This window comes from Triplophysa dalaica, chromosome 25 (assembly GCF_015846415.1).
Source record: "Triplophysa dalaica isolate WHDGS20190420 chromosome 25, ASM1584641v1, whole genome shotgun sequence".
In the NCBI taxonomy this organism is placed as follows: Eukaryota; Metazoa; Chordata; class Actinopteri; order Cypriniformes; family Nemacheilidae; genus Triplophysa; species Triplophysa dalaica.
This window is the reverse complement of record NC_079566.1, coordinates 9,604,850-9,620,883: the sequence shown is the minus strand read 5'-3', so window position 1 is coordinate 9,620,883 and position 16,034 is coordinate 9,604,850. Positions and strand designations below refer to the sequence as shown.

The 16,034-nt window shown below is 38.3% G+C and overlaps 1 protein-coding gene across 1 annotated transcript in view; it reads right to left on the bottom strand.

Annotated features, from left to right (window-relative positions):
* Nucleotides 1–3,359: 3,359 nt before the first annotated feature.
* The window catches only part of kcnh8 (potassium voltage-gated channel, subfamily H (eag-related), member 8), a 29,608-nt gene continuing 16,933 nt past the window's right edge, over nt 3,360–16,034 (bottom strand). Inside the window, exons 7-16 of the mRNA XM_056742214.1 lie at nt 14,299–14,503; nt 12,529–12,747; nt 11,676–11,875; nt 10,667–10,916; nt 9,279–9,493; nt 9,068–9,106; nt 7,539–7,756; nt 7,306–7,421; nt 6,496–6,551; nt 3,360–3,854 (exon numbers count right to left, since the gene is read on the bottom strand). Coding sequence (XP_056598192.1) covers nt 3,360–3,854; nt 6,496–6,551; nt 7,306–7,421; nt 7,539–7,756; nt 9,068–9,106; nt 9,279–9,493; nt 10,667–10,916; nt 11,676–11,875; nt 12,529–12,747; nt 14,299–14,503 — 2,013 coding nt within the window. The remainder of the gene's footprint in view (nt 3,855–6,495; nt 6,552–7,305; nt 7,422–7,538; nt 7,757–9,067; nt 9,107–9,278; nt 9,494–10,666; nt 10,917–11,675; nt 11,876–12,528; nt 12,748–14,298; nt 14,504–16,034) is intronic.

Sequence of the window (16,034 nt, the reverse complement as noted above, 5' to 3'; positions counted from 1 at the left end):
ATAGAAATATAAAAATGTAAACCCCTATGCTCAAGCTTGGCATATTGCCGTTGGGTGACTGGCAGAGGGTTGAAGAAAAGGAGTTTTGGAAGAAGACAGTCTTTCTAGATCTGGGGAGGAAACATTATGCTGAATCAAGAGAATTGTTAATATTTTGGGGGACTTGTCAAGGTAATATATTATATAATAGATATACTTCAAAAGTTTCAGAAATATCATGTTATATACCCGAAACATCAAGTAGAATAAATATTGTAGTGGCTATATCAGTCAACCTTTGCAATGACTGTAAATATGAAATATGACATGCAATTGTCAGATAAGAGACTAAGAGATACACAGACGTATGAGACAGCATTATAGAATGAAAATTCTACAGTTAAAGGGACAGTTCACCTAAAACAAATCAGTCATTCATTTGAAAATGTGTTCATCTAACGTTGATTCAAACATCTGACTCTCTCTGAATGTGGAATTCGCTGTGAACATTCTCTGAAAATATTTTGTTCCACAGCGTCATAACGTTTTAAAGTGACACTGATTACATTTTATGACCAATTCATCTTTGGGCAATCTGTCCCTTTAAATGATTGACTAAATAGGGTCAGGGAGTGAAAACAGAAGAAGTGAGCAAAAAAAAGTAAGAGCAGACAAATAAAGAGAGAGAGAGAGGTAAAGCAGACAGACGGTGTCTGCGCCAGGCGGAGACACAACAGCAGGGGCCGCTTTGCCATCGACAACCAATCCCATAAGACCGGGTTCTAAAGAGCAAGCAAACAGAACCTCCGCACCCCCTCTCCCCCAGGTCAATTCATCCTCCACCAATAGTAAACTCCATTATTTCTCCACCGCCATTGAACACATCATTCTTGCCCCAGTTCCCATTCCTTTAAATACGCCTTTAATATCTGGTTACAGCATTATAACCCCACATCCCCCCAAACAAACACACACACACTCAAATTCATGCACTCACATACAGCACACACAATAGCTCCATTACAAAAAACTAGAGAGCTGTCTCACTGTCTAACCATCATGAAATCTTTTCATTGATTGATTCTGAAAGGTCTGCTTAGGCAACGATACTGCGCGGCGCTTCAGAAAGGAAACTCTGAATTAATTATTAATAGAGACAATATGCTCCAGCAATACGATACATTAATAGCATAAAACAAACAGCATCCCAATATTTGAGAAAACAAGATGTATTTCATTATTGAAGAAAATAAACATTTAAAATAAACATCTCGCCTTATTTCCGTCCGCCATCTTGGATTTATTTTTCTACAGAGCTTTTCAAAATCACTGCCTTTGTAGACAGCTCACTAGGTTTTGAAACACAGCCATTGTGTGCGACTAGTCCCTGCTATTCCTCTCTTGTGCCCTGAGGTGCAAGCCAAGGGGAGGAAACATACAGACACAGTCTCAAAATGACCTTCATGCTTCTATGGTGACTACCCTACATGGTGTCTCTATAACCTACTGCAAAGGTATAGTCTCACCCCTCCCGGAGTCATGCAATTAAAAACAGCGGCGAGAAAGAAACTAAAGAGATATCTCAGATCTCTGACATGTAAAGAAGTTGTCTTTATCTTAACATTCAGGGTTTTTATATCCAATTTGAAGTGTGTTGGAAACGCACGATCCATCTAGATGAAGCAGATAGGGAATGTACAACAATACAAAGTGACAAGATTCCATATCAGTGGGTGACTCGGACTGGACAAGGCAAAGTTGGCCTCAAAAATGCAATCTTTCCTCATGCTGGACTATTACAAACTTGCATATAATATTTCATACATTTGCAAAACAAGGCCAAAACCCTCTGCAAAGTTATTATTTGGGTACTCTTGCAACTACATAAAACTAAGCAAGCAGGTGGAGCATATTTTACACTCCACAAGGGTTATCTGTCAACATTACAGGCGAAAGTCTGTTAATAGGCACCAAGGAACAGAATAACATATCGCTGCTTTCCTTGGGAAACCTTGTATCACCTTATCTCGTGATATTTTTGCTATCAATCATTGTTAGTCACCCTTTATGTTTTTTACTTGGTTTTGCATATATCTAACTGGTTAAAAAATATTAAAGGGGTCATATAGCACGAATACGTGTTTTTCTGTGTCTTTGGTGTGTTATAAGTTAAGACAAGTTAAATTGCAAAAATTTAAGTGTCGGAACAAATCTATCTTAAAGCAAATGCTCACCCAGACCTGCCTGAAACGCCTCTTGTAACCACACCCCCACAAATCTACGCCAGTTCGTGGTATCAAGACCGCCCAATTGTATACGGAAGTAGGGTGGGTGTAGCTGTCAGTGCAATTGCTTTGGAACCTGATGTCCAAATATGGTAAGAGGCGTTACATTTCCATCACATGCTTGCATTATTCGACCAATCACTACGCACTGTTTAACTGGCCAATCATAGCACACCTCGCTTTCAGAGCGATGAACTTTGTAAAAAATCCACACATTTCAGAGAGGCAGGACTAAGAGGAGAGACAAACATGCACGGTATGTAGAAAATACAGCGTTTTTTAACCTCAAATCGTGTATACACATTGCATTACATCTAAAACAGACGATAATATTCGTTTTAGCCGTGTCATATGACTCCTTTAAAAAGTGCTTGTCAAGCTTGACAATACAGCATTTTAAAATGTAAAGTGTTTTTTCTGTTTCCTTAAAAACAGCACTTGTGGACATCCGAGGTTTTGAAAGGACAGCGATGATATTGATTCAAACTGTTTTTGTAATTTGAGGTACATTGCAAAATGTCGGAACCTGTGATCAGTCAATCTTAAAATGAATCATCCCCATGCAATGAACTTATATTTATAAGCATGCATTTGACTGTAAATATGTTAGACAAGCAGCAAAATCACACATTTGTGTATAAATCAAAGGGCTTGCTTAGAAAGTTCTCATTTCACTTATCTAGAGGTGTAACATCCAGACACCTCAAACAGATAACCTGCAGTACCTCTTGCCTCTTTTCGCTCAAATAACAACATACAATTGGAGTGTATTCAGTATTCTGTTTCTAAAAACATTTCTGAGCGATTAACATCAAGAAGGGATGAACAATGAACATCAGATTAATGAACATCTCTGCCGTTGAGAAACCAGCTCTTTGGTAAGAGATATCCCTTTAGTTTCTAACACCGAAAGACATGCCTTCAAAAAGATTATCTTAAAAACTGAGATGGTAAACATGTATATCTCCAAAGGAACCATTGCTCCATGGCTTTGGCGGCGCGTGTATCACTCATCTTATCAGTCCAGTCCTGAGTCCATTTCAACACGCCGTATCCACTAGAACGTCCACACGATTCCCTTTTAAAGGTTGATTGCTAAAAGCCCAGAGACCTGAAATCTTTCCCGTCCCCCAATGATGTTTGTCCAGCTCTGGGTAATGTCCCAGGGGTGTACAAAATGTGTCGGTGATGATCCAGAATGGGTGTTTCCAAACTCTGCGATCGGGTCCGAGCTGTGCTGTGGTAGGCCAGTAAGGGCTCTTTGGATCTGTCCGTATGGGGGGAAGCTGAAAGCACGACAGGAAAAGATCCAGCCGAGGAGCCAGGAGAGAGGGTGGGGCGCTGCTGTTCTTGCGGTCTGAGTGATATTAGTCCTCCTGGACGTATCCCAGGGTGCATTGGTGAAGGAAAGGGTGGGCTGGCCCAGGAGGAACCCTGTCCCTGGAACGGGACGTGAGGAGAGGGATGTCCCGAGGTAAACGTTGATGTACAGACAGCTGGTGTCTGAGAGGCCATCATGGATTCAAGGAGAAAAGCAAGACTGCGCATGACTCGTCCCAGCTCGGCCACTTCTCTTCCTAGAGAGTTCACCTGTAACACAATTAAACAGGTGTCACTTGCATTCAAGCTTTTTAAGAAATGTTTAATGGAAATATTAGTTCATATTTAAATTCAACGGTGGCATATTTTAAGTGAGTATGCCATCATTTTCGTACAATACACATTGATATTATGGTATGTAGGGCAGTGCACATGATACATTTGTGTTGTTTTATATGATTAATGTTTCCTAGCACATGGTTAATAAAGCAAAGTCAGAATTAAAAAAGGGGGGAATAATAAATACTGTACTGTGCTCATTCTTCACAAGGCTAAATCAATACATTTATATAAATGCATTGATATAAATCATTTGTTGATTTCTACTTTATTTTAATTATTTAAATATTATATAAATATTTAAAAAGATTTTGACATTATTTTTAAGTTTTCTTTCTTTAAAATCAAGACTTTTAAGAGTGTACTATTGTTGTACTTTATTTAAAAAGTCATTCCACATTACAAGCAGACGTTTTCTTTGTCTATTTAAAGTAAAAAAATCACATGGATTGGATTTAAAACAACATCAAAGCTAGTAAATGTTTTGGGAGAGCAGAATAGCTATGGTTTATTAACCCCATTTGTGTGTTCTGCTTGGGCAAAATATTTCATTTTACAAATGTCCTAGAGTATATAAAAACATTCTCAAATCATTTCAAAAGAGCAAGCATAGCATATTAAAATAGTTTCCAACAGCACCGGAAGAGCTTAAACAGCCATGGGTCGTCCAACTGCACCCACCCATCTGTCTCTGTCTGCAAGAGCCAAATCTGATATCAGGTGAAACTGAGGTCTTATGTACTTATTTATTCCTATGAGAGATCATTGTTGCTATTGATATTTAGTTATTTTTCATTTAAGATTTTTAGTTCATGAAATATAATTGATTCAGGATATGATTCAACATTTTTTTTTCAGTGACTCTATTACAAGGTAATACAGCTTTCCTGTAGCTCAGTGGTAAGAGCATTGCGTTAACAATTCAAGGTTGTGGGTTCGATCCCAGGGGATTGCAAATACCTATGTAAAATGTGTAGGATAAAGCAATGTATGTCGCTTTGGATAAAAGCGTCTGCCCAATGCCTCAATGTAAATGTATTAATAACAAAGCTACTTCTTTAAAAAAAAACTATTGTATTACAACACATATTAGTCACACAAAGTACTTTAAAAACACTGCACCCTTTTATAGCTTCAGAACAGTTTTCTATTCTCCTTTTCCATATCTAACATCCCAATCCTGTCATTTATTATTAAACTCAAGGCATTTTGTGTCACAGAAATTAAGGTTTTTGAATGAAAGAATTAATAATTTAGAAATCTTAATTAGACATCATTAAACTTGAACATAAATGTTACTGCTAGTAATGCCTATGAGTCCGTGAGACCAACCAGTACAGTAAACTGGGCTTATGACTAAAAATTACATTAAAAACCGAAAGGCAGTTTTTTAAAAAAGTATTCAGACAACAATCTTACAGTAATTTTTTATAATGCAACTAAACTTCGGTTAGAATTAATTTAATTTAGATTCTTAATTCGTCTCATTTTGCTGATTTGCTTCTGATTCAAATACACAGTTCTCTATACCCCACTCTCAAAAATAAAGCTGCTTTAAAGGTTCTTCACAGCGATGCTAGTCCATAGTGCACGTCCACTGTAATCTTAGACTGATCTTTTTTGTGATGGTCCAGCACATGTCACCGATGATCCAGACTCAGTTGGGCAAAGATTTGGCAGCTACCCCCAGAATCGTGCCACCAAGAGCTAATACCAAATAATGAGTGTAATTGGGTAACGATCCATAAATGCAATCATAGGCAGCGAGGTTCAAGAAAAAAGCTTAAAACAGGAAGAGAGCCTTCAACCTCAGAGCATGGATTACAACAAAATCATGCTGAGTGGCCAGCTGTCAAAAATATATAGTCAAGTACAGGACTGAGTGAGTGAGTGAGTGAACAAGCGAGAGAAAGAAAGAGAGAGAGAGATGAGCAGCGGGGCGTTCCTCTCACGACATTGCCTGTCAAAAGCTATGGACTGAAAATCAAAACTGTCAAAAGGATTTATATCCAATACACATCAAAACTATGCATACTCTACTACTCTTCTCAGTTTCCAGAAATCCAGTACTAGTTATGTAGTTCTGCACAATTCTGTGGAAAAATACATAAAAATCTGATAGACAGAATGACACAATTCCACAATCTTTGATACAGTTTTCAGTGGATTTGTAGTGAAACTGAAACTCCATCCACAACTTCCTCAGTTTACGTTGAATTGCATGTAATGATAAATGTACAGTATGTGGGAAGCCACAGTGAGCACTAGAGAGGGTTCAAGGGCATTTGGTAAAACTCTTTCATCATCATGGGGCCAGTCCTACTTTCTTCATCTAATGAGTTTTATGTCCTCTAGTGTTTGAATAACAACCCCTCTTCTCTCTTGCAGCAGATTGCCATATGGCTTGTGGGTATGTGACACCAGGAGCTCACCTGAACCGAGCTGGCTCAGTACTTACATTTACCACTATCACCCGTATTCAGAGGGATGGCTTTTTAAAAAGAGAAAGCGTGTAACTTAAATTACAAAAATGAGAATAAGTATTTCAGTTATGAAGTCATAAATTGACTACCTCTTGGTTGAGGTGTCGTAACTGTCCTCTGGTCTCCTCTGATTTTGCTGCTAAATCTACAGAGAAAAAACAGTTCTGTCAAACCGCCCACATTGACAACACATCCAATGAAAGCTTTTTATGAAGACTTAAAGGAAGAGATTAACCAGAAATAATAAATCTGTCATCATTTACTCACACTAATGATATTTAAAACCAGATGTTATTTTTTTTCTGTCACGCAACACAAAGGAAATAAAACGGTCGTGGATTCATCTTGCCAAGATTCGAAAAAAAGCCTGCACGTGTTATATATTGTATATATTGTCAATGATTTCTGAGGTTACATGAAAGTTTTGTGTGTATAACATTAAACACAAAAGCTTTTAAAATTTTGGATGAGTAAATGATGAGAGAATTGACTTTGGGGGGGTCCTAAAAAAACAACCTATACAATAATAAAACATGCAAAAATTAGCAATAGTAAATATTGTTAACTTATGTTTCATCGTGACAAACGTTTCCACAAAATCCCCTTGTGGCTTTAAAAATGATTATTAATGAAAACCATTTAAACTTTTCTGTTTATTTGAAAGAAAAAATATATTCCTGAATATTGTTTGCAAAAACTTTAAAATAGATGAAAATGAGAAATCTTGCCTTACCAATAAACTAAAATATGTCTAAGATATGTCAATAAAATGATTGACTGAAAAAATAAAATAAAATAAAAAAATTGCTAAAGACTAAATTTAACACAAAACTGCAAACATAAAAATAATATCTATATGAAAAATCAATAAAACTTGTAAAACTGTCACATTTACACACCTGCAGCACTTGAGGTGGTGTTAGCTGGAGTACTGATGGTGTGCTGGTGACCAGAGGAAAATATGAAGGTATGGGAATTTTCTGCACCACTGTTGTCCTCGGTTCCATCTACAATCCTGAACCCACATAAAAACAAGTCTACTCTTACACAGTGAGCAAGTTTGTTGAAATAAACGCATACATAAATCCATATATCTGTGTCTTAACAGACTGTCATGTTTGCGAGTACAGACCTTGGACTGAGATTTGCGAGGTCAGGCTTTGGAACAGCGGTGTGCTGAATGTGGAGCTTTTTGCTGGTTTGATGATTGTTTTTCTGTATGTAGGTTTTTTGTTTTGTTCCACCGCTGACATATTGTTTCTGTTTGTCCTCTTCGTCTTCCAGCTCGTCCGGCTGCTCAGCTATTGGTGGATAGCACTGGATCACGTCTCCGTTTCCCCGTCCCTCCAACTGTGATAGGACAGAGGTGCTGTTATTTTTCTTATTTTTCTAAACTGAAGTGTGAGGCGAAATGAATTGGATGACTCGCCATAAAATGATAACTTTATTATAAACAACGAAACAGATGGGTTTAAGAAAGCACGGGTAATTTGACAGTACTTGTATTTGTCTTTGGGATATTATAGACCACTTCACAAGACGTAAACACTGGTCCTGAAGCACTTCAAGTTTTAGTTTTATTTATTTGAGATATTTTGCCATTTTAAATGGGTTATAAATATTCTGTTGGTTGCATTTTGTTCAAATGTTTGTAAAGTGAAAATGGACCAGTCATTCGAAGTGGTCTACAACCATTTTTTCTCTATAACCGAAGCAGATGCCGGTAGATGTGAAATAGACATTTTGTCTCTGCAGTAAGCCATTTCAAAAATCTTCATAATTTTGACTCACATTTGGATTCAGACTTTTTAACCCTGCTGTATACATGCAAACACAGTTACACACTTTCCCTCAAGGACCAATTAAATAAAAGCATGTAACAGTGAAAAAAACGCCAAACAATGTTCTTATATAAAACTCATGTTAATGTCACAGTCACCTGACCCTTGACCTTGTTTTGATAATACCATATAATGATCTTTAACCTGTTGTCATACAGAGAGACGCTGAAGCGTTTCTGGTCAATTATAGTTCTCTTAATGGATTTTGCATCTTTACATCTCGCTGTTCTCACAAACATTGCCAATTATACAGCAAAACTCGGATGGAAATAACAATCTGCGTTTATAGAACGCTTTAAATGTCAGTCGCCGAAAGGTGCCGCAGAAGTCAAGAGGTAAAACAAAGCGAACGCCAAGGTATTCCCCCAACTCAATCTCTCTCTCCTCCCTCCTTCTATATATACCTGATTAATTACACTTTTCGAGACTAATTTGGTCATTTTCCCTCTTGAATAATTGAGCTCTCTCCACTGTAATTGAAAGAGCGGCGGTTTCCTAAAGCAGTCAGTCATCTGCCACTTCAATAACCCCTCTCTCTCTCGCCACAACACGCTGTTCTCTTTCCTCCATCTCCTCTCCCTCTCTGATTACTGCTTCAGGCATGGAAGGGCAGGGAATGAAGAAGATGATGATCATCGTCATCAATTTCTCCTCCTCTCTCCCTGCTGTTTCCGAGCTGTAGTGTTCTTAGCTTTCCTCATTAGGCAAATGAGGCGGGAGGAAGATCATTGTTAGGGAAATGAGCCCGGAGCTATTATAGTCAACACAGCAGTGTTAGTGGATAAGTGCAGAGTGATTGACAGGTGAGGAGGAGACGCACCTGCGTGTCCGTGGTCTTGCTGGACACTCTGGATGTCACCTGGAAAGTGCAGGTGCACCAATTCAAATGGGCTCTGCGCAATTTCATTGAAAAACTTGATTCTGTAAACATGCCCGGCTCACTCTGATCAAAAACATCCTTTTCTCAAATGAAAGATGTGCAACACTTACAAACTCCTTAGAATAAACAGCTCGGTCGCGTGGAGACTTACGTGGCTCTCTTGACCTTCTCTCAGGTTGTAGGTGAGGTCTTGAGTGATGTCTTGAACGAAGCGGTGGGAGTATTCAGGATACAGGTCGAGCACCTCGTACAGACCCCTCAAATTGATGCACTGCAAGTCGCAGTACGTCAGAGCCTTGACATCAGCGTTCGTCTTTATGACCAGGTCTCCCATGGACATGTTTGCGCCAATCAGGTCGCCCTTGCCTGGAGCACGCAAACCAAAAAGAAGACCACACAGACCATTATACATTTTTGTCTGTCACGTATCAAAAACCAAGTTTACACCCGGTATTCAAATATGTCCTGTGTGAGCCTATCACAAGATGAGACTTGTCACTGTTTACATTTTGGCATCAACTGTTTCAAATGTGTCTTTTGTTTTGTGCATAAGTAACATATTATAATCTGATGGTCATTTTTGTTTTAAACAAAACATAAAGAGCACAATCTAAAACCTGTGTAATGGATGACTGACAGGTTTGCAGGTTTTTTATTTGGCATTAGGATGGATATGCATAAACATTTTAAGCCTTTCAAAACCTCCAGATTAACAGAAATTGATGTTAAAGGGGTCATATGGCGCGAAAACTTTATTTCTGTATCTTTGGTGTTATAAGTTGCCCATGCATGAATAAGACCCGTAAAATTGCAAAAATGAAAGTGTCGGAACAAATCTATCTTAAAGCGAATGCTCACCCAGACCTGCCTGAAACGCCTCTTGTAACCACACCCCCACAAATCTATGCTAGTTTGTGGTATCAAGACCGCCTAAATGTATATGCATGTAAAGAGGGTGTACCTGTCAGTACAATGGATTTGCAACCTGATGTTCCACATATGGTAAGAAGCGTTACATTTCCGTCACACGCTTGCAATATTCGACCAATCACTACGCACTGGTTAACTAGCCAATCATAGCACACCTCGCTTTTCAGAGCGATGAGCTTTGTAAAAAATCTGTGCGTTTCAGAGAGGCGGGGCAAAGAGGAGATACAAACATGCACGGTATGTAGAAAATACAGCGTTTTAACATGGATTCTTATATAACAATATGAACATACAGCCCTTCAGAACCAGACTCTAACCATCTTATGACAGCTAACGTCATAATATCTCTATAAGGTCAGTCTAAAGATAAGTTAATTGTTCAAATTTGATTTATGTGCGTCTTATATGTGATTCTGAGATGATGGATTGTTGGTCTCTTGCACCATTACATGACTCTCCGAGCATCTCAATGTGACGTTTGTCTTTGAAGGACAGAGGAATGCCTATTTCAGATGCCTCATTACTTCAATAAACGTTGTAATTAATCAAGCAAATAATATAATACAGAAAACATCCAGCAGTCAGAATATAGATGTTGTGAAAACTAACCGAGGATAGCTAGCACCATGTTGTCCTTCAGCACCTCCATAGACCCAGAGCAGACGAAGAAAAGAGCTTGCAGAGCATCTCCCTGCCGCAGCAGATACTCGCCCGGCGCGCAGAACCATGTTTTTATGTGCAGGGAGAGAGAACGCAGACATCCGCGACTCAGAGCAGAGAAGACAGACAGCTCCAGGATTTCTTTATTTAGATGCATCGCTATGTCTGAACGCAACTCATCGGGAAAGTCCTTTAATAACTGGAAAGGGTGAAAAAATAAAATGAAAGGGGGATGAATAAACAAAGACCATAAATAGATCGGATAAAGAAAGTTGTGGTTATCATTTATTTACACCCCCACCTGTATCCGTTTTCTTTTGTGATCTCTGTGATATAACAACATATTAGATTGAATAAACTTGCATTAAACTTACTGAGAGTGTCACGTTATATGTTTTTACCTTCAAAAAACAAAAATTGCCTAATTCTTGTCCTTCATTCATCCAGATTCACACATCCTTCAACCTGAGGAAAAGGCAACTGTCTCTCACCCTCACACACATCTCTCTCGTCTCCTGTCTTTCTCTCACTCCTGCTCTCCGGCCATCAGCCTCACTATCTATTATTCATAAATCAGTTTTTTAGCAAGATGTTTAGATTCCATCTAATTTTTAACATTCTCTCTCTCTCGACTCTGGAATAATGTCCTGGACTCAAGGACACAAGAAGGTGGCGCCTCCTCAAACTGTCTATCTGCGCTTTACTTGCCTTACCAAGGCTGTGTATGTTATAAAGCCGGCATGAATTAATACAATTGAGAGCTTTAATCAAACCCTAAAGATGTCGCTTTGAAAGTTTAATATTACAATATTGTGCACCGTATATACCAATATGTAACACTACAGTTCAATACAAAAGGTGATGGTGAAGTTGGCTGATCTTGCACAATGCAGCTGTGAGTTCTGCACGGTCTAATGATTTAGCTCAGCAGTGTATTACTCTGTGTCACGGGGGTTACCTCGTTGGAGTCGATGCCGTTGTTGACGGACCAGGTGGTCTGAAAGTATTCCAGCATGCGCTGTTTGAGGCTCTGGGGCAGGTGGTGCACGCGGATGAAATCCTTCAGGTCTTTGGTGCGCGTGTGGTAAGAAGACCAGCGCGAGTACATGCGCTGGATGATGGCCGTCACATTACCGAAGACCAGAGCGTGCATCAACGCTGCCAAAGACACGATTGCACACACATACTGTACATTAATACACAGAAGTATCATACATGTAACTGAATATTCTGTAGGAGAAAAGGTGATAAATATACACATATACAAATGTTTGCCACTTACAAACAAAATTGAAAGATTACAAAAAATGACATAGAACTGTTTCAAGTCATGCTCTACTAAGAACTCTCCGTGTAATACACAGGTGGTGATCAAATGTGCACATACGTGTTGCCGTGTGTAATGGGATATTATTTTATGTTTGGGAAGGGGGCAGAACTGCCCCATGGCGACGGGTGACATTTCACAAAATAAAGGCCATGAATTTTCAATGCAAACAGCTGGTGTGGCCTCATATCATCCCATTTATTGACAGAAAAACATGTGTACACACATTTAAATGTTGTGCATTGTCCAGTGTGTATTATCCGGACCTTAATTCACTTCATGTACTGCATATCTACTATGTTTTTAAGAGAGATTAATAGACATCCTTTTGTTTCTGAGCACAGACACTAACTCACTTCCAGCTAAAATAAGCAACAAACACAAAGACCCCCAGGTTTGGATCTTAAAGATATTTCAGACTACTCACATCCTTAAAAATGTCTAAATATGTCTCCCAAAGTGTAACCTATCTACACACACACACCTCCAATGAGCATGGTGCAGATGGAGAAGATCTTCTCTGCGTCTGTGTTGGCAGAGACGTTTCCGAAGCCCACGCTGGTCAGGCTGCTGAGGGTGAAATACAGCGCTGCGATGTAGATGCTTCGTAAAGACGGTCCATTGCTCACCGTTCCATTGACTGCGCCAGTGCCCACCTCCTCGTATGGAGACTCCAGCCGCTTCCCGAGCTCGTGCAGCCAGCCTGAGTGAAAAAGTGAGAAGTCATTAAAAACAACTCTTGCTATAATTGTGCTTGTGTCACTTTCACATGTGTCCATATGGTGGAGAATTATCTTTTTTGCTACAAAGACAGATCAGATAAAGGCACATCAAGCATTCCTGTCCCACCACAACAGTTCCTCAAATCAGCATTGTTTGGAGACACACTCAGACATCCTCCCGCTCAGATGTTTTTCCTGAAAAAAACCTTGTGCTCTCTGAAAAGTAGGTACCCATCACTCCCCACATTCTAAATCAGGGTACCAGAGAGGAGATTCCAGCGTTGCTATAGTAACTGCCCATCAGAGCAGGCCGAGGGTCAGTCGTCGGATGCTGAGGGGAAGATGCAGCTTTCCATCAATACTGATCAGGGACCAGGCGGTGGGAATGCTGGTACTTTCGCTGCGGTCCGTCATTACGGACCACAGAGCGGCACACTGGGCCTAATTACAGCCCCTCCAACAGACAAGATGGAGAGGGAGGCCAGCGACACGGCGCCTGGGTGACTGCTTTGTTGCTGTTCACCCACATTTTTTTTAGCTCACATGACTGCTTGATGTCTCTAGCGTGTATATTCTTGCTCATCCACTTTCAGTCTAAAACAAATCTAGGAGGGTCAGTCTCATCTGTATTCTACTGTAACTTTAAATTCTGCTCTTTTTGTTATAGTTTGATGCTCGGAAAGCAGTATGAGATTAAAGCCACCCGCATTATGTTCATAATGCAATTTTACCCAATCCGTTCCGACTTGATATTTCATGAATAGTTTCATTAGGAATCGATCAGATCAAATTAAACCATGATTACAATAGACAGACCCAGAATTTAAATCACATTACATTTTCGATGGAAGTAACTAAAATGCACATGTGTTGTGTGTCATTTTTTGCCAGTAGATCTTTGATAAAATGTTTAAATAAAGAGCAAGATATCAATTGTCCAAAGTTGAACATTAGTTGTGGCTACTACTGTACATATGTGGGTCAAAGACGTTAAGATGTCCCCATCAAAATAAATTATAAAAGGGATTTATGTCCATAGAAAGCACATTAAATGTAAGTAAAATGTCTACTTTACGGTTTCAATTAAGTTTTCGGAGAATAAAATGTCAAAACTTGGTTGAAATAATGTTAGAATAGGGGAGCATATTACATTCAATTTTGTATTATAGGAGTGAAAAAAATTATTGACAAAAGGGCAAAAAAATGACATGACCAATAATAAGCATTAGGGTGAAAATAATTAGTCTTTAATGTCATAAATAGATTTTTATGCTTAACAAGATTGTTATACTGACTGACATTTAAGTGTCTTCTGTAAATTAGGTGAAAATTTATATTTATTTTTTGCCCAGAAAAACATCCAAAAATGCTATTAAATTAAACAGATTCTTATTGTTTTTTATGCATAAACCCTTTTTCGTCCCATGTTTATTTATTTTTGTGCGTGAACTTAAATATATATATATACACACAAGTTGGTAATCGCTTGAATATCTCCAAATGTGTGTTACAGATAAGCAAACTTGTCTCACCTATATCCCAGGTGTCTGCATTGCTCTCCACCTCTTTCTTGCCTATGATGTACCAGATGCAGGCCATCCAGTGACCCAGAAGTGCAAACATGGACATGAGCAGTGTCAGCACCACTGTACTATGCTGAGAGTATCGGTCCATCTTCTGTAGCAGACGCAGGAGTCTCAGCAAGCGTACGGTCTTCAGCAGATGGACCACTGACACCTGGCAGAGAGAGAGGAGACGTCATTCGGGGATTCTCACAGAAGCTGTTCAAGATTTGCTGAGTGTGCGTGTGTGTGAAGTGCACATGCTTGTTAAGTCATGTTCATTTTTACAGATATATACACTATATGGTGGTAGATGATATATTGATGTTATGTATTATTGCACTGCAATGTATGTACTTACATCAAAGAATATATGAAAAGCACATCTAAAAAGATATTTTCCTAATTCCATGATAAAAAATAATACATTTGTTCAGTCTGGAAGCTTACAAAAAACAGTAAAAAGTAAATAATATATTTGTCTAGCACATGTTTTGAGGTCACAGAATGTAAACGTTGTACAAGAATGGGAGTCTGTCAAAAATGACAAAATGTTTAAGATTAAACTGAAAATAAACATATGGGCTGATTTTGAAGATTCAACATCATTTTCTTTCTTCTCATTATTTTAACAATGCAGAACCAAACTTTCTCAGGTAATGATGTATACTGCCCAGTATCAAACACAACAATGAGCGATGAGAAGTTAACTGGAGGAGAGAGACACAAAAACGAAAATACAGACCTCTCTAAACAAAACAAGCTTCCAATTGATATGCATTAGTCAATATTAAATTTAACAACATCTTTTCTGGAGGTTTGATTTTACTTTCTGCCACTGATATATCTGGTGTGAAACAGTCTATGTTTTGATTTATTTTACACATATTCAGGTTAATACATTTTAAATACAATTAGGGCCGTCAAATCGATTAAATCACGATTAAATGATTTCAAGATAAATGTTTGTTAAATTATATGAATGAAAAATATATATAAATTCACACAAACGCATGTATATATATATATATGGCAAATATTTTCACATATATATCTTTCAAAATATAATTTTAATTATTTATAAATATAATATATTCCATTCCATTCCATTTTCTACCGCTTATCCGAACTACCTCGGGTCACGGGGAGCCTTTGCCTATCTCAGGAGTATATAATATATTATTACACTTATTTCTTAAATATATACATGATTGTTTGTGTATTTTTATATACACATAAATAAACATAACACACAAACATATATATTATATAAACAAACAATTTTATTGGAATAGATTACTTTTTCCAGGATTTTTTTTCATAAAAACTGTATTTTAGGTCCCAAAGATATATTGTTTTGTAAAGGTATTCAACACGACGACCATAACAAATTATCTTTATGTGTGCTGTGCAAGTATGTATAAGGGAGTAGTTGAGAGCTAGAAAACACATAAAATAAAATAAAAACTATATTGCATAATTATTGCAATATACAGAGAACAGAATAAATATAAAATAAGACCATACTTGTACTTTGTATTACCTTTCACACAACCCCACTACCAGGTTAGTAACACACACACACAACCCCCCCACACACACACTGATTAGATGAGTTTGTCCAGAGCTTCAGGCAGTAACTAACAGACAGTATTCATCAAACCTTCTCTTATTATAATCAGACAGACAATCCCTTTGAGAGCCCA